Raw genomic sequence first — 19,115 nt, 5'->3', positions numbered from 1 at the left:
TAGTGAGTGCAGAGTAGTGAGTGCAGAGTAGTGAGTGCAGAGTAGTGAGTGCAGAGTAGTGAGTAGTGAGTGCAGAGTAGTGAGTAGTGAGTGCAGAGTAGTGAGTAGTGAGTGCAGATTAGTGAGTAGTGAGTGCAGAGTAGTGAGTGCAGAGTAGTGAGTAGTGAGTGCAGAGTAGTGAGTGCAGAGTAGTGAGTGCAGAGTAGTGAGTGCATAGTAGTGAGTGCAGAGTAGTGAGTGCAGAGTGCAGAGTAGTGAGTGCAGAATGCAGAGTAGTGAGTGCAGAGTAGTGAGTAGTGAGTGCAGAGTAGTGAGTAGTGAGTGCAGAGTAGTGAGTAGTGAGTGCAGAGTAGTGAGTGCAGAGTAGTGAGTGCAGAGTAGTGAGTGCAGAGTAGTGAGTAGTGAGTGCAGAGTAGTGAGTAGTGAGTGCAGATTAGTGAGTGCAGAGTAGTGAGTAGTGAGTGCAGAGTAGTGAGTGCAGAGTAGTGAGTGCAGAGTAGTGAGTGCATAGTAGTGAGTGCAGAGTAGTGAGTGCAGAGTGCAGAGTAGTGAGTGCAGAATGCAGAGTAGTGAGTGCAGAGTAGTGAGTAGTGAGTGCAGAGTAGTGAGTAGTGAGTGCAGAGTAGTGAGTAGTGAGTGCAGAGTAGTGAGTAGTGAGTGCAGAGTAGTGAGTGCAGAGTAGTGAGTGCAGAGTAGTGAGTGCAGAGTAGTGAGTGCAGAGTAGTGAGTGCAGAGTAGTGAGTAGTGAGTGCAGAGTAGTGAGTAGTGAGTGCAGATTAGTGAGTGCAGAGTAGTGAGTAGTGAGTGCAGAGTAGTGAGTGCAGAGTAGTGAGCGCAGAGTAGTGAGTGCATAGTAGTGAGTGCAGAGTAGTGAGTGCATAGTAGTGAGTGCAGAGTGCAGAGTAGTGAGTGCAGAGTGCAGAGTAGTGAGTGCAGAGTGCAGAGTAGTGAGTAGTGAGTGCAGAGTAGTGAGTGCAGAGTAGTGAGTAGTGAGTGCAGAGTAGTGAGTAGTGAGTGCGGAGTAGTGAGTAGTAAGTGCAGAGTAGTGAGTAGTGAGTGCAGAGTAGTGAGTAGTGAGTGCAGAGTAGTGAGTGCAGAGTAGTGAGTGCAGAGTAGTGAGTGCAGAGTGCAGAGTAGTGAGTGCAGAGTAGTGAGTGCAGAATGCAGAGTAGTGAGTGCAGAGTAGTGAGTAGTGAGTGCAGAGTAGTGAGTAGTGAGTGCAGAGTAGTGAGTGCAGAGTAGTGAGTGCAGAGTAGTGAGTGCAGATTGCAGAGTAGTGAGTGCAGAGTAGTGAGTGCAGAATGCAGAGTAGTGAGTGCAGAGTAGTGAGTAGTGAGTGCAGAGTAGTGAGTAGTGAGTGCAGAGTAGTGAGTGCAGAGTAGTGAGTAGTGAGTGCAGAGTAGTGAGTAGTGAGTGCAGAGTAGTGAGTGCAGAGTAGTGAGTGCAGAGTAGTGAGTAGTGAGTGCAGAGTAGTGAGTAGTGAGTGCAGAATAGTGAGTAGTGAGTGCAGATTAGTGAGTAGTGAGTGCAGATTAGCGAGTAGTGAGTGCAGAGTAGTGAGTGCAGAGTAGTGAGTAGTGAGTGCAGAGTAGTGAGTAGTGAGTGCAGAGTAGTGAGTAGTGAGTGCAGAGTGCAGAGTAGTGAGTGCAGAGTGCAGAGTAGTGAGTGCAGAGTGCAGAGTAGTGAGTGCAGAGTGCAGAGTGCAGAGTAGTGAGTGCAGAGTGCAGAGTAGTGAGTGCAGAGTAGTGAGTGCAGAGTAGTGAGTGCAGAGTAGTGAGTGCAGAGTAGTGATTGCAGAGTAGTGAGTGCAGAGTGCAGAGTGCAGTGCAGTGCAGGTATGTGCAGTGCAGGTGAGTGCAGTGCAGTGCATGTGAGTGCAGTGCAATGCATGTGAGTGCAGTGCAGTGCATGTGAGTGGAGTGCAGTGCAGGTGAGTGCAGTGCAGGTGAGTGCAGTGCAGGTGAGTGCAGTGCAGGTGAGTGCAGTGCAGTGCAGGTGAGTGCAGTGGAGTGCAGGTGAGTGCAGTGCAGTGCAGTGCAGGTGAGTGCAGTGGAGTGCAGTGCAGGTGAGTGCAGTGGAGTGCAGTGTAGTGGAGTGCAGTGCAGTGCAGGTGAGTGCAGGGCAGTGCAGGTGAGTGCAGTGCAGGTGAGTGCAGTGCAGGTGAGTGCAGTGCAGTGCAGTGCAGTGCAGGTGAGTAGTGCAGTGCAGGTGAGTGCAGGTGAGTGTAGTGCAGTGCAGGTGAGTGCAGTGCAGGTGAGTGCAGTGCAGTGCAGTGCAGGTGAGTGCAGTGCAGTGGAGTGCAGGTGAGTGCAGTGCAGTGCAGGTGAGTGCAGTGCAGTGCAGGTGAGTGCAGTGCAGGTGAGTGCAGTGCAGGTGAGTGCAGTGCGTGCAGTGCAGGTGAGTGCAGTGCAGGTGAGTGCAGTGCGTGCAGTGCAGGTGAGTGCAGTGCAGTGCAGGTGAGTGCAGTGCAGGTGAGTGCAGTGCAGGTGAGTGCAGTGCAGTGCAGGTGAGTGCAGGTGAGTGCAGTGCAGTGCAGGTGAGTGCAGTGCAGGTGAGTGCAGTGGAGTGCAGGTGAGTGCAGTGCAGGTGAGTGCAGTGCAGAGCAGTGCAGTGCAGAGCAGTGCAGTGCAGTGCAGTGCAGTGCAGGTGAGTGCAGTGCAGGTGAGTGCAGTGCAGGTGAGTGCAGTGCAGTGCAGGTGAATGCAGTGCAGTGCAGGTGAGTGCAGTGCAGTGCAATGGAGTGCATGCGAGTGCAGTGCAGTGCAGGTGAGTGCAGTGCATGTGAGTGCAGTGCAGTGGAGTGCAGGTGAGTGCAGTGCAGGTGAGTGCAGTGCAGTGCAGGTGAGTGCAGTGCAGGTGAGTGCAGGTGAGTGCAGGTGAGTGCAGTGCAGTGCAGGTCAGTGCAGTGCAGGTCAGTGCAGTGCAGGTCAGTGCAGTGCAGGTGAGTGCAGTGCAGGTGAGTGCAGTGCAGTGCAGGTGAGTGCAGTGCAGTGCAGGTGAGTGCAGTGCAGTGCAGGTGAGTGCAGTGCAGTGCAGGTGAGTGCAGTGCAGGTGAGTGCAGTGCAGGTGTGTGCAGTGCAGGTGAGTGCAGTGCAGTGCAGGTGAGTGTAGTGCAGTGCAGGTGAGTGTAGTGCAGTGCAGGTGAGTGCAGTGCAGGTGAGTGCAGTGCAGTGCAGGTGAGTGCAGTGCAGGTGAGTGCAGTGCAGTGCAGGTGAGTGCAGTGCAGTGGAGTGCAGGTGAGTGCAGTGCAGGTGAGTGCAGTGCAGTGCAGGTGAGTGCAGTGCAGGTGAGTGCAGTGCGTGCAGGTGAGTGCAGTGCAGGTGAGTGCAGTGCGTGCAGTGCAGGTGAGTGCAGTGCAGTGCAGGTGAGTGCAGTGCAGTGCAGTGCAGGTGAGTGCAGTGCAGTGCAGGTGAGTGCAGTGCAGGTGAGTGCAGTGCAGGTGAGTGCAGTGCAGGTGAGTGCAGTGCAGTGCAGGTGAGTGCAGTGCAGTGCAGGTGAGTGCAGTGCAGTGCAGGCGAGTGCAGTGCGTGCAGTGCAGATGAGTGCAGTGCAGTGCAGGTGAGTGCAGTGCAGGTGAGTGCAGTGCAGTGCAGGTGAGTGCAGTGCAGGTGAGTGCAGTGCAGGTGAGTGCAGTGCAGTGCAGGTGAGTGCAGTGCAGTGCAGGTGAGTGCAGTGCAGTGCAGGTGAGTGCAGTGCAGGTGAGTGCAGTGCAGGTGAGTGCAGTGCAGGTGAGTGCAGTGCAGGTGAGTGCAGTGCAGGTGAGTGCAGTGCAGTGCAGGTGAGTGCAGTGCAGTGCAGGTGAGTGCAGTGCAGTGCAGGTGAGTGCAGTGCAGGTGAGTGCAGTGCAGTGCAGTGCAGTGCAGGTGAGTGCAGTGCAGGTGAGTGCAGTGCAGGTGAGTGCAGTGCAGGTGAGTGCAGTGCAGTGCAGGTGAGTGCAGTGCAGGTGAGTGCAGTGCAGGTGAGTGCAGTGCAGGTGAGTGCAGGTGAGTGCAGTGCAGTGCAGGTGAGTGCAGTGCAGGTGAGTGCAGTGCAGTGCAGGTGAGTGCAGTGCAGGTGAGTGCAGTTGAGTGCAGTGCAGGTGAGTGCAGTTGAGTGCAGTGCAGGTGAGTGCAGTTGAGTGCAGTGCAGGTGAGTGCAGGTGAGTGCAGTGCAGTGCTGGTGAGTGCAGGTGAGTGCAGTGCAGGTGAGTGCAGTTGAGTGCAGAGTGGTGTGTATTGACAATGTAAATGACAATGCCATTTATTTATGATTTAAAGAAAAAAAAATGTCATGAGCAATGCCAATAGCTCTACCTTTAATGATGCCGAGACCATTGCATTGTAAATGCTTGTTATTTTGAGAGAGTACCTTCACTCCTGAAGAAAAACGTAATACTTTTAATTGAAGAGTACCAGCACTTCTCAGAAACAAGCAGGTACTCTGGTACAGAGTACCTCCACTTCATTTTTTCATTTCAAGCACTGCCTGTAAATACAGATTGTGCATCCTCTGGCCAGGTGTGGTCAGAGGCTATAAAATAAATGGGTGAAGACCGCACTTGGTCTTTTGGGGCACATACCATCTATGGTGTATGTGTCCTGTTTATTGGCGCTGAATGGTCCCTGTATGCCAACATTAAGGGTCCGTCATCCCCCCCACCTCCCCCAGTCTTGCTTCTCATTTCTTCATCTGCTTCTCCACCCGCTCCACGTTGCTACCCCCATGCCCTCCCCGACTTGCCACCCTGACCCATAGCTCTATCAATTTTTTTTAAAACAGGCAGTGATGCGGCTGCTAGCTTGCGTCACATTGTAGGTGAATGTGTACATGTTTAATTAACCCTTGCACCAGTCTACAAAAAGACACAGGGTTCTTCTTTTATTCTTTTTTTTAATATAATTTCTTCATGCAGTACGCATCTTCTTTGATGCTGTCCAGCATGATGAAAAGGCATTGCCAGAGCCAATGGGTCTCTAAGGTGAGGCCTCTTGGCTTTGTCAATGTATGCTCAGGGTTTATTCAGATTTGGAGCACATTCATCGATAAGTTTGTTAGAAGGCAACACGCACAGGAACCATGAGTCTGCATGAGGTAAATGAAAACTATCCCCCACCCCTTCACCCCCCGCCGATAGCTTTGACCTCCCCCACTGTTAATTCAGATCGGCCCGTGGCGCGAGCCTCCGCGACAGTTTCTACATGGAGTTTTAACAGGACATTTTAACCAGGAATTCCTAGCTGTTATTGCTGAATGCGCCAAGTACAAGGCGTGCTGGGGTGTTATTTTCGGGTCGGGACAGGCCGGTGTGACCTTGATGACACCTCTCTCCAGACTAGCTCCTGGTCTCGGTTCACTTGGTGGCAGAACTAAGCCGAGTGCGCAAATGAATCTGACGTCCCCCGCGCGGCTGTCCCGCTCCCATCAGGCCATGAACTCCACAGGGGATGAAGACACACCACTTTATGAACAGTTTCTCCGCGTTGAGAAATACCAGAACAGATTCCACAGTCCATGAACTCGGAGACTTTCGCAAACAAAAGCTATGTCGCAAATAATTTTTCTCAAGTGAGGAATGTTTAATGAGGTAGGACACAATTCTACAAGAGAAAGATTCAACATAGGATTTTTGTGACAAAAAATAACCTTATTACCTGATATTTTTTCATAGAACCCAACTACATGGCTCGGACACAACATATGATTTTGCCCAAAACAACATTCTTTGTTTGCAGGTAAAAATAGAGAAAAGAAGAAAAGAAAAAAAAAACGTTGTATATACAGTGGGAGCAACTCATGCATTTGCTCACCCCAAGGGACTGTGCTGCCATCATTAGGACTTTCACCTTCTTGGCCATGGTTTTCGAGAAGGTGCTGTCCTCACAGCTACAGTAGTATGTTTATAGGTAGCGTATTGTTTGACACATCATAGTGTGCCCGCCTTTCCCACAAATAGTCCCCAGAATTAGGAAAAATGTGAATTTTCATCCGGTATTTTCGGGATGCAAAGTTACTTCTCATTCCGGAGACAATGAATAGTCATTTCAGATTTAGGCGTGGGGATACCAGCCTGAATTATGCTTAAATATGCCAGATACGCAGCATCCCAAAAAGCCAGCCCACTCTTAATCGGGACCTAAATTGTTTGCTATGGAATAAAATCCAACAAGTTACATTTAGATTTTAGAATTGGTTCAATCAATCATATTTAGTTCAATGCCCATATCTAGTGAAGACCATTTCAAATGGTCACCAGACTTTTTATCCATTGGGACTGCTTGATGCCTCCCCTCATATTGCATTGCTCTAGTTTACTTGATGCTGAGTGATCGACTCGTATACTGATGCCTGCACGTTGAGGAGTAAGTAGGCCTGGGTAAGAGTAGGTCAGCCAAGTGTTCTACAGCATGGGGTATCTTTGAGGGCCACATTCTGTTTCTGTTTAATGTACCACTGTGATTTATGAACTCGCACCCAAGTCTTCCCAGGGAGCGCTAACTGGACAACACTAGGTCTTCTTCAGGTTACAGGAAGACCTAGCCTGACAGGTTCATGGTTTTACAGTTGTATGTGCCTGGATGGCTGAGAATCAGATCAGGTACATCTAAGTAAGGTAAAAAACTGGGAATTTGCAAGTTGAAAAAGATCAAATACATTTTGCAAATCATTTACTTTTGTTCTTCTCAATTACTTTATGTAGTGTTGCATTATTGGGGTGACTTTTATAGGCACACCCAGTACTTGTCATCTGTCACTAAGAGTGGTTGCATAGGTTTCAATTATGATTACTTGAGTAAATGCCTTAATTCATGCAGGTCGTTGTTCTCTTGTTTTTCAGTTAGACAGAGCTCTGCTCACCGGAATATTCACCTGAATATTCAGCCACATCAGTTTCAGTTGATGTGTCTTGAAAAAATTATAACAGTCACATTGCAGCATTTCTCGTGCACCAGTAGAAACCGCACGGTAGCCTCAAGCACTGTTGAAGAGATGGCAGACCCAATAAAGGTGTTATTTCAAGCTTTCATTTCATTTCCAGAGCGACATGGGAGGCAAGAAGATTCTGCAGAGGAAGTGGACATCTTTCCTGAAAGCTAACCTGCTCTGCTTCATCCGGCACTACGAGGTGCTCAAGAGCGTGTACACGTTGAACACTGGCGCGTGGGACACCACCACCTTCTATGCTGCCTTCACACTGCAGTGGTAAGATGGCAGTGAACTGTCTTTGTGCATACAGGAGCATTATGCTTCACTACTGTGTCTGTGAGTAGAATGACATTGAACGTCAGCGTTCCATTGAGGGCTCTCCTTGGGCGCACTTCTGTCCTTTAATAATTGTTATTCTGCAACTTGCAACACAAAGGAGGGTTCACTGCAGGCCGTAGGTCCAAGAAGGACTCTGATTCTATTTAGTTTCCTCTCCCCACAACATGCTGGTCTGTTGTATATTATAGATGAGTTTGTGTTATTTGTAGTTCTCGGTGGGAGGCACGTTTTACTTAGTCAGTAATAAGCAGGTACATTTCCTACAGCATGGAAGGCACACTCGTCGCCACAACCTCAACAGGGAACAATAATAGTGATGCGGACAGTGGAAGCTACCAGTGGGGAGCTAACAAGAAGGTTCAGCTTTTCACTGAATGCGATTGAGGCGAACAGAACCGTAAAAACATGGAAGCAAATTTGCTTCATAGTTGCCTATTTATGAGGAGCAGCCTGCAACCAAATAATTAAAAAAACACAGAGGCATGGCCAGTCTGGCTATTTACTGTCTTGTGCAGCCGCCAGGGGGCTGGAGACATTACAGGCCGGTTTGGAGGTCGACAGCCGTTGTCTCTATCTTCGACTCCCTCAGATTTGAGAACAGGCACAGAGTAGTCAAAAAGGAGAGAATGCAAGCAGGGATGGACTGGCCATAGGGAATTTCCCTAGGAGGCTGGAAGGGTGGGGGCCGGTTTTGCAGCGGTGGGATCAGTGTTGTTACTAGTGGCCAGTTTTGCAGCGGTGCTCAGGGCCGGACTGGGAACCGCAACCTGCCCTGGCAAAGTGCTCGGCCGCCCCCCCCTCCCCCCTGCTTCCTCCCCACTCGGGGAAGGGGAGTGGGAGGGTTGGAGGTGCCGCCAAGCTCTTTGCTGGGGCCGGTTTTCGGCCGATTTTGGTACAGGGTCAATTTTGCAGCAAAAACGGCCCTGTAAAAAAAACGGCCCCCACCCATGCGGCGCAGCGGGGGATTGCCCGGTGCCCCCTATGGCCAGTCCGGCCCTGGCAGTGCTGCAACATCAGCCCCCAGTAACAGAAGCATCGGTGCATCAAACTTGCATCCCCCCACCCACCGGGGGCTGGTCTGACAAACTTGCCAGAGCTGCTTTGAGTTCCCAGTCCGGCCCTGAATGCTAGAGAGATAGAGCGGCAGAGGGAGAAAGAATGAACAGAAAGAAAGAGAGAGGAAGTGAGCAGGGCTGGTTTAAACACGTGTGCCATGCTGCTTTTGCTCTTGATCAGTGGGAGAGAGAGCTGTCCAAAAACCAAACGAGGCAGAGAGAAGATTCAGTAAAATGCGTCTGAGATTAGAACCAACTTCCTTTAAGAAGTTGCTCTTCTGGTAGGAGTGTCTGGAGCAAAAGATTAAATGAATGGGTGCATCCATCAAGTAAGATTTCTTCCAATGCTGAGGTGCTTAAATCGGGGTTCACAGACACTACCGGGAATGCAGCCTAATTTGGCCGCTGCTTCTGTCCAAGTGCTGGGATAAGGTGAAAAGAAACTCAGTAATAAAACGGCTTTAGTGGGATCAGAATGGATCAAAAATGGAGCTGTGGACCTGAGCAAGGAATGTATTGTGCTTGGGATCACTTTAGGAAATATAAGTATAATAAATTCTGTTTAAAAAGGTCAGGCATTGAGATTGCTTAGTTGGCGAATGCTTGACCATGGGGTGCAGAGTGGAAGTCTGATATGGGAATGTAGACTAATTTAGATGAACCGTAGAAGAGGACAACCCAGCTGGAAGACTTGAGACAGAACGCCATGCAGACGCCAAACACAGCTCTCACCAGTGCAGTTTCTCCAACATGCCTAGGATTTTCTACAGGCAGCATTCTTTTTCTGTGTGTTCCTAGTCCTGATGATGACCTCAAGTCATGAAGATTGAAGCGCCGTTGACTTGTATGATCCTAATTGGAATTGTTAATTATATCATGATTTTTTCATTGTTGTATTGTAAATAAATGACACTCTTTTCAAATATTTGCCAAAGAAAAAGCGAATTTCTATTTCTTACGTGTTCCACTTGCGCCGTTTAAAACACTTTTTTCACAAGCACAACGTGTTCACCTTGCACCTAAGTACACAACTTTAAAGACATGGTTGATGTTGCTTCTTATTCCTTGTAAAGTATATATCGATACCCGTCTTCTTTTTTGTTATTATAATTACGTTGAAACTTAAAAGTGGGACTGTGTGTTTTGTGTAATTAGTTTACCTTCTAAATTGTCATTTCTCATTGACTCACATTTGAGACATTGTTGTATGATATTTTTCCTTTACTTTAAGACGTAGAAGAATGTGAAACTGAGTTCTTTGAAATGAAAAATGAAGGACCCTTTACATGTAGCACTGGTTGAATCAGTTCTTTGGAAAGCTGCAGTAGTTCTCTGAGATTGCAGAATGACCTTTCTGACTACATAGGTTCATGGAAACTGCTTCCTATCTGAACCCCCAAACCATCATGGTCAGGCTTTTCTGATGCCTTTATCTTTGGCCACATTTTGACGGGATTGTGTGCACTGTAAAAACAACATAAGACTGTCTGTGGTCGTTATTATTTAGCTCTATGGATATCTGAGAGTAATGGCACTTCAGAGTTATGCCTTGTGGCACCAGCTAAGGCAAATTGGAGTGTTTTTCTGAATCTATGGAACTGCGTTCTGCCTGTGGTCCCCTCTTGCCTCTGTGGACTTCTAGGGTGTGGGGAAATTATTCGTTGGTATTTGGTGAGTATAAGCACAAGACAAGGCCCCTATTCAAGCTGCACACCTGTAGCTGTTGGCACAGATGGTCATCCCACCTCTGTAACTCTGCTCCTCTAGTTTCTTTGGGGAGATACACATATTGGAGGGCAGGCCCTGTGGTGGAGCTAATGGCCTCTTTTCGCTTCCTTGGTGGCAAGTGTGACATTCAGGCATGTATGTCAAGCAAATCAAAGTCCAGAATGAGAACTCCACCAAGCTTGGTCTCAACTTTAGGGAGACCAGTATCAATGCTGGCCCACACCCAAAAAGGTAGTTGTCTTGTCTAGGAAGGATAAATGTATCTGTCTTCCAACGAAAATTAAGCATTATTTGAACTTCAGATATTCTGGCCACCTCGGACAAAGAGCAAATTGCAGCTTCTCTCGCTGGCAAATTTGGAAAGACTAGATTTTTAGGGCACAATGTGTAGTACTTCGAGCCAGAGTTTAAAATCAACTCCCTTTAAGGAGTGGCTCTTCAGGTAGGAGTGCCCGGAGCAAGAGATCAAATGGATCCCTCAAGTAGGGATCTGTGTCATTTACTATCAGACTCTCACCACCCACTCAGATGTTTTAGCAAGGTCTTGTTACGAGAAACTGCATAAATATATTCAGATAAGTAGGGAGTTATCCTCACGATACAGGAAAAAACGGTACCCCCCAAAGCCACATACTATGCTGCCAAACATGCAGTCAGCCCATAAGCATCAAGGGAAGCTAGTTTCTTAAGGGAAATCAAAGGGGATACATTTTGTACGTCATTGTCCAGCAGCATGGAGGGATTCTGCGTAGGAGCACTTACGGCTGGCTCCCTGTGTTCTTTCCTAGCCAGACACCAGAGGTACCACAAAGGAGCTGTTCTGCACAAAACAAAAAACGCAGGACCGAAAGGGTAGGACAAATACTCTGAACTTTAATATTTAAAGATTACCAATCAGTAACAAATCAGACCTCTCCCTATCTTATTGTGTCTGAAGGGAGAATGTGTTTGTTGGCAGGGCCGTCTACCCTATGTTCAGTGGAAAAAGGAGAGAGCATTGTCTTGTGCATTGGGTATCGTACACAAAATGGGGCTAATATGGATGTCATGCATGTACATGAAGCCCTGGTTAGTTGACAACTCTTGCTGGCATGCCGTCTGTGTGGAGAAGCTGCAAGGCTATGATCATCAGCCCACATACAACGACTTTAGCTTCCACTCATTTAAGGAGCATAGCACTCTCTTGGCCATTCCAGGCCCGGCTCCAGGAATTTTTATTTGGGTGGGCCACTGCGGGCCCAATTTGTCGCTTCTTGTGGTAGCCTACACGCCCTAGATTACATTACACTTGCAAACAGTCCCCATGATACAGCCGATAAATTCTGTGTGTATACAGAGCATGTGGAGAGTTATTTGAAAGTAAGAGCAATGTCTGGACCTAAGTGCAAACCCTAAATTCCAGCAGGCCAGGCTTCAACACAAATACTTCCAGGCATGATTATCCACTTTTCTACCATCCCTCTCCTGGCCCCTTATCTCACAGCTGACTTTGGGCCCCAGTCCCACATCAGCCACCATCCAGCTTCACTTTCATTATTCCAGTAGAAACATTAGTAATATCACCTTTAAACTTAAAACATTGAATATAGCAGTAAATATAATTAGCACACACTTTAAAATATGTTCCACAATTGCCCTAATTATTTGACTGCTAATTAAATAGAAACAGAAAGGCCATGACAGGGCTAGCTTTAGCGCTAGTGCAAAAGTCTCTTTTGGTCCTTTTTGCCCCACCAATGACCTCTTCCTCCACATATACCATTATTACCACCCTCCAACAGTGCCCCATATCTCTCCGTAGCCCCCCCATGACCTCCTCCTAGAATTCCCTCACTGCCACCCCCCAACAGTGCCCCTCATCTCTCTGTAGCCACCCTCATTACCTCCTCCTTGGATTCCCTTACTGCCACCCTCAAACAGGTCCCCTCATCTCTCCATAGCCTCTCCCACTCATGACCTACTCCTCAGACACCCTCGCTGCCCCCCTCCACCAGTGCCCCATCTCTCTGTAATTCCCCCTCCACCCCATGACCACCTCCTCAAATGCCCTCATTGCCACCCTCCAACAGTGCCCCTCATTGCTCCACAGCCCCTCCCCCATGACCACCTCCTCGGATTTCCTTATTACCACCCTCCACCAGTGTCCATCATCTATCTGTAGCCCTTTTCTCATATGCATTTCATTTTTTGTATAGCGCTACTCATAGTGTAGGGTGTCACAGTACTTTACATCATGCACATATTATACTGAGACAACAAATCATACAAGTATGTAAATCAGTCTAAAGGGAATGTCACATAAGCCAATGAGGATTACAAGGTGTAGGAATCACTTTATTCATAATGGTGGGCAGTATATTTTAAGAGGGTTTGAGCTGGGGAAGCGCAAACTCGTGATTTAAAGCATACCCCAGTGGTTAAAGATTGGCTTTACTAATAAAAATGTATATCTGGCCAAACTCTTTTTTAGCAAAATTAAAATAATGAAAGATTGGGGAAGTTCTAACTATATAGCAACACAAAACAAAGTGAAGTTCTAACTATACCATTCATGTTTTTATGCAGCTGTTTGATGACAGTTCATAGGTCACTGTCCTATGTTAGGAGTATAACTTCTGAACTGCAAGTAACACAAGAATCTCTGTGACAAAGGCAATAACCCCTGAGCTATCCAAATAAAATACAGTTTATCTGCATTTCAAAACTACCAGCAAAGGATTGCTATCCAGCAGGACCATTAATCACCAGTTATCTTGACATTTTTATTGTTGTCTTGCATCCCTAATAAAAACGATTTAAATGAAGCATACCAGAGTATGTGCCTTGCTGGGCCTGTGCAGGTAAAAATAAGATCAAATAGTAACATATTCTCTTACCTACTTGGATAGTCAAACGTTGTGTCACAGCCTGATCTGATAAGCTGCTGCAAGGGTCGGGAAAGGTGAAACAAAGTAAACAAACTTATTTTCTCCAGTGTTGAAATAGAAGAGGAAATATCCACCCAGCAGGATGGTAGGCAAAAGTTACTCTGTGCCAAATAAATAACCCACCCTTCTAAAAAGTGTTACGTGATTGGGTCTGGGCTTTTTCTCACAACCATCCCCAATCACGTAACTCCCAGAACAGGAAGAAAAACAACGTTCGGAGGAACGTTTTAAATTATACTGCCCATTTTCTATTGGCCTCATGCCCTAACTGCGAAGACCAAGGCTCCTGCTAGGATAGGCCCTCATGTTTGGGTGGGCCTGGCCCACCGGCCCACTCGCTAGTACCAGGTCTGGACCATTCTCATATCAGAAATGTGGTCCGGCTTAAGCGAGTCTTTTTCAATAGCTAGCAAAATGAACATGAGCTAAGTATCTCTTGTTCATTGGTGCCAGCACCTAAGGGGGTTGCAGCCACTTGCACCAAGGTAGTATGCTGATTGTGGTTACCTTTGCAACTGTACTATATCCAGGGCCACTCAAAATATGTGGTGTTTTTTAGTCCCAATTATGGATTTGCTGAAGTTGCCAGATGATGCCAGATGATCCAACTTCTGCTGAATAATTTGCAGATTCCAAGGAACAAAATTGTTTCTACCTCAAATAGGTCAAAGTTTGTAAAAATAAATAAAAAAACACCACGCAAGATGCCATGCAGAGAAGAGACCCTCTGCCAAGGTTAACTGATCACATCTGCTGAGTGCAGTATTTAACTGGAAAGCAGGCCTTAATGAGGTGAAACGTTTGCACTATTAATGTGTGTTAAAATGACAAGAGTGCCACAGGATGTGGTACATTAGGGCACATAATGTTTCTTTTCTTGACACATAATGTATTTAATCTTGCCTCCTAGTTTAAACCTCCATTGTTGCACAATTGCGGTGACCCTGCTTACAGCTGCTGGAGTGCTGACCTAAGGGAAAGGGCTGGAGAATGCAACAACTGCACTTTCCTGCCCTTTCTACTAATTAATATGACCACTTACCCTGAGATGTTTCTGCTGTGGAACATCTGTCCTATTTTCGTAAGGCGTTTCTATGCTTTAGTCTGATGGGATGTGCTAATGTGACATTCCCGGAACTGCAAGCTATTAGCAAAACATTATACTGGCTACATTCCACAAAATTATTTGCTATACATTTCCGGCTGTCTAAAGTGCACTGCCACATCAATTACAATCTGCCGGAAATGTGAGTACGAAATATAGCATAAAGGCCAACTTTCCCTATATTTGGCAACGTCTTCCTCATGTTATGCCTTTTTTCGCAATTCTGCATTCTGCCAACATTCTCTCTGAGAGTGCTTCATTAGACCCATCGCTAGCCATTTGGGAGATTAAGACATTTCTCCCAGGGTCCTCACAGTGTCCCATACAAGAGATATTTAAAGCATCTGTGAACTTGTATTGCACTTATTTAGACGTAAGTTTTATTTTGAGCTCTGTTCCACTAATACAACAGCAAAACGAGGTATACAGTCCTTCCCAAAAAACAACATCTCCCCAAAACAGAGCATCCAGACTGCTCCCTGGTCTATTATGAAGAGACGATCCCGCTCTTCCATTCCACTGACTCCTTATGGAATAGAGCACAGCCATCTGAATGCTGTATGCCAACCGTAAAGGCACCTGGTTCAGAGGCTCCTGATAACTTAGCAAGCTCACTCAACCTTACAGGCATTCTTAAAACGAGAGATCCTTCGATTGTGATCCAGAGGCTGGTTTAGCAAGAACCATCAGACATTTACCTGTGCAAACCATACTTTCCACTAGTTCATTCCACGCACGTCATGGTGGAGAGCTTCAATACTAGCAAATCAGATTTTCTGTGGTAGCCTCAATTTCAGAACAGGCCCTAAAGCTAACTAACACTCCACTGTGGGAAATAATCACATCACAGAGAACTGTGCCCCTGTCTTAAATCCCAACACTAAAGCTTAAACCACAAAACAAACAGCCACAGGAAAAATCTACTACAATTGTGTTAAGCTATGGGGTAGGGGCAAACAGCTATGCCTGGACAAAATGAAAATTAAGTTGGCGACATTTCCATATTTTCAGGAATTTAGCATTACTGTTCAGGGCAAATTATAGTAACGTGAACAACCGAATCGTGAGTGGCTGTGTGTTGTTTATAGGATTTGTGTTTTAAGTGGGTTTTTTTTTTAACACAAAATACATCCTCGCATCAAAAGTTGATTCAAGGACACATTGTGTGCTAAAATACATCGCTAAGGGATGGCTGTGGAAAGCTATAGGGGCGATCAACAGTTAAGATGTAGAAACAGAAATAAGACTGTTCCTGTGAGAGAATGCAAGCAAGCAGAACTCAGGTAGCATAGAGCTAGAAAAAAATCACAAGAAACCTCGGGCCACTTGGCTTGGATATAACCTCCAAATTGACCTGTTGACTTATTCCACCTCTGTCTAACGCGTTTCGGAGCTCTTGGCTCCTTGCTCACCGACAAGTGAGTTACGAGAGATCGGCCCTTTTTAAACACACCAAGTTCCGTGTCACGTGAGAACTACTCTTCATAAATACAGACAACAGACCTGTAGTTTTATGTATATCTCTCCCCTTAGATTTGATTCACATACATTCCTGTTTCGGCAATATTAATTATAAATTCATAACTATTGCAAATACCAGTATATATAAGCAAATAAATATACATACATTTTTTTCACTTTTTTCAATGCGTAATACATGCAATAGTTGCATTTCGGCGACTGCACCACAGTATCACATTGTATAATACCAACGGCACGTATTCTATCCCTTTGTGAGAATTATATTGGCACGATGTTTTGCCCTCTTTATGTACATACTGCCCCAGTGGGCATAATCAACATTTATATATATATATATATATATATATATATATATATATATATATATATATATATATATATATATATATATATATATATATATATATATATATATATATATATATATATAGATATTGTGCAACCCAGGGCAATAACCTTTGTCGGCGCCAACAAAAACCCCCTCTATGAATTCCCTCACCTCCATAATCCACCAGTGCCTCTCATCTATTCATAGCCCCTCTCTCACATGCATGCATTTGTTTTGGAGCACTATCAGTGTAGGATGATGGTGCACTTTACATAACACACAGATTATACAGAGCCAATGAATTATATGTGTGTAAATCAGTCTGTAGGAAATGTTACATACGACAACGAGGATTACAAGGTGTAGGAGTCCCATGTCACGGGTACTAGTAGGCAGTTTATTTTAAGAGAGCTTGCTCTGGGGAAGCGCAAACTCAGGATTTAAAACGTGCCACGGTAGTTGGCTTTACCAATAAGAAAGTATTTCTACCCAAATTAACCTTTTTTTGGAAACATTAGGATATTGAAAGTCTTGGGGGAAAAAATAATGTTCTAACCTATACCATGCATTTTGCATGCAGCTTTTTTATGGCAGTTCATAGCTCAATGTGCTATATTAGGGTTGTAAGCTATGAACTGAAAGTAATAAAATATCTCTGTGACAGGAGCAGTAACCCACTAGTTACATAAAAAACATAGTTTGATGATCTGCATGGTACACATTCTTTGCTGCAGGCGTATTAAACCTCTGTGCTACTTGATCATGAGTGGAAACAGCCACTAGACAAAACTCCCCTCTCTCTCCAGCAGGAACATTAATCAGCAGAGTTATCTTGACATTTTTATTGTTGCCTGACAGCTGCTGGACACAAAAGAAACGGTGCTGCAGGTGCTTTTTAAACCTATGTTATTTCTAATAACCCCCCCCCACCCATGCCAGCGCCAGGTGCGGCTGCACTTGTTGCACCGCCTTACAGCTGCAGGGGCGTAACACAGGCCCCCGCATCCCCTGCTGTGCGGGGGGCCACGAGCTGCAGGAGGCCCCCTCAGCACTGTACTCATGCTGGATTAAATGTTCTGTCGATGTGAATGCTTATTACATTTTATAAATAGCTGGTGTAAGTAGTGTTCATAAGGACTTTCATGTAGTGATAGCCTCGTATAGTGGTATTCTATGTTGTGACGTCAGTGCCAAGCTGTGTTTCAGTTAAAAGGACTGTGCAAGAGAAGTGAAAGAAGTCTTGGGTTCCAAGCCCTAAAAGTTGAAAGACTTGAAGTAGCAACCCACTGATAGCTGAATAAGATACCCAAATACCATCAACGTAGGGTGAGATGCAGAGGTAGAGACCAAATGTAGATGTACACCCTACTGGAAACGGCAGATGCAGACACACAGGCAAAAGAAAAGCTACAACCTAGTAGACAATAGTCACACTGAAGCAGATCATCTGTTTACACTGAAGAACCCCAACCACAAGCAACATACGACTGAGTGCCAGGTCAGCAACCACAGAGTTAAGATCGGTAAATCTCCGAGCAGGCAGACCTGGAAAGCCGCACCTGACCAGATGCGTCAACAATATTATCCAGGACTCATCGAAAACAAAACACACGTCCTTGATACGCAGCCACAAACAGGAGCTAACCAGGAACTAACTAATATGATGGGGATTTCGGACAGGGTTTTATTGGCTAAAGAAATCTTGAAAGTAAAAAATAAATCTGCCACAATATTTTAATAAAAGCTTACAAATGGAAAAAAAGACAGCAGAATGCTTGTGAACGTGTGACGTCATCAAAGCCCCAAACACATACTTAAAACTATTGTATTAAAAACCTGTATGTTGTGCAAAAACACTTTTGAAATTAAAGGATTCGATGTAAGAGTTTAGGAAGCAGATTAACCAATGGGAAGCTAGGGGACATGTCAGTTTCTGAGATCACTACAATGGCTGCCAGGTCAGCCTTATCTCAAGTTGTGGTTTTGGTAGCTAGGGTGCCCTGGTGCAGGATAGACAGAAGACGCCAGAAGGAGAATCACTGGAAACCGTCAGAGTAGTTACCAGTGGTAAATTACCACCAAACTTCCAATCTATACAGGGAACCAGGAGAAGCAAACCCAGGAGGAACAAAAAGTAGTGCTTCAAGTAGATCAGAGGTTTTGTTTCCACAGGAATATTCTCCACTGGAGAATGGTACGGCATCATGTACAGTTTGGGGAACATTGCGTCACCCTGTTTTTCGGAGGATTGAAACCAAAGTCTTTTGGTTGCGCAGATATCTGGGAAGAAGTTGCATGCATCACTTTTACTCTCATAACAGCAGAAATAACTGACCTTCTCAAAATTCAATAAGCGAGAGTTATAGCTCAGAGAGTTAATGCGCCAGCTGCAGAGATGTGTGCCTGACTTGCATATCATACTTTTGAATCTTTGTAAGATGGTTTAAATACTTCATGGCAAAACCAAAGGGGATGATGGACGGAGTGTTGAACATTGCAAGCACTCACCCCCAGTCAACTGATCTGGGTTTAATCCATCATCATTCTTTAGCTCACTCCGCCACCTCAGTTCAGATATGGCCATATGCAAATCAGTCTGACCCTGTGCCTTATGGGAACAGTCCAGCCCCAACTGCCTAGTCTTCCCTGGACCGGAAACAAGCATCCTAGGACCAGTTTCTGGCTAATCAGCCATCATCAGCCAGGCTAGCTTGAATCCAGTGGCAAAGTGAGCAAGGGACCCACGTCAGGGCATACCCTGCCAACTTAGGGCGAGCAAAGCCAAACCAAAGGGGATGATAGAGGAAGTGTCGAACATAGCAAGCAGTCACCCCCAGTCAACTGATCTGAGTTTAATCCATCCTCATTCTTTATCTCTTTCCGCCACCCCAGTAAAGACATGGCCATATGCAAATCAGTACGACCCTCTGCCTCATGGGAACAGTCCAGCCCGAACTGCCAAGCCATGTCTTCTCTGGACCGGAAACATGCATCCTGGGACTGGTTTCTGGCTAATCAGCCATCATCAGCCAGGCTAGCTTGAATCCAGTGGCAAAGTGAGCAAGGGACCCACGTCAGGGCATACCCTGCCAACTTAGGGCGAGCAAAGCCAAACCAAAGGGGATGATAGAGGAAGTGTCGAACATAGCAAGCAGTCACCCCCAGTCAACTGATCTGAGTTTAATCCATCCTCATTCTTTATCTCTTTCCGCCATCCCAGTAAAGACATGGCCATATGCAAATCAGTA

The 19,115-nt window shown here is 46.1% G+C and overlaps 1 protein-coding gene across 2 annotated transcripts in view; it reads left to right on the top strand.

The window, feature by feature from the left end:
* SEMA4G (semaphorin 4G) overlaps positions 1–19,115 on the top strand; it is a 662,424-nt gene that overhangs the window by 455,052 nt on the left and 188,257 nt on the right. For both annotated transcript variants that reach the window (XM_078643647.1, XM_078643648.1), the window contains exon 9: positions 7,016–7,179. In XM_078643647.1, the coding sequence (XP_078499773.1) occupies positions 7,016–7,179 (164 nt within the window). The remainder of the gene's footprint in view (positions 1–7,015; positions 7,180–19,115) is intronic.

The sequence above is a fragment of the Lissotriton helveticus genome, chromosome 5_1 (genome assembly GCF_964261635.1).
Source record: "Lissotriton helveticus chromosome 5_1, aLisHel1.1, whole genome shotgun sequence".
Taxonomy (NCBI): domain Eukaryota; kingdom Metazoa; phylum Chordata; class Amphibia; order Caudata; family Salamandridae; genus Lissotriton; species Lissotriton helveticus.
This window is presented reverse-complemented; position numbering and strand designations above follow the sequence as displayed.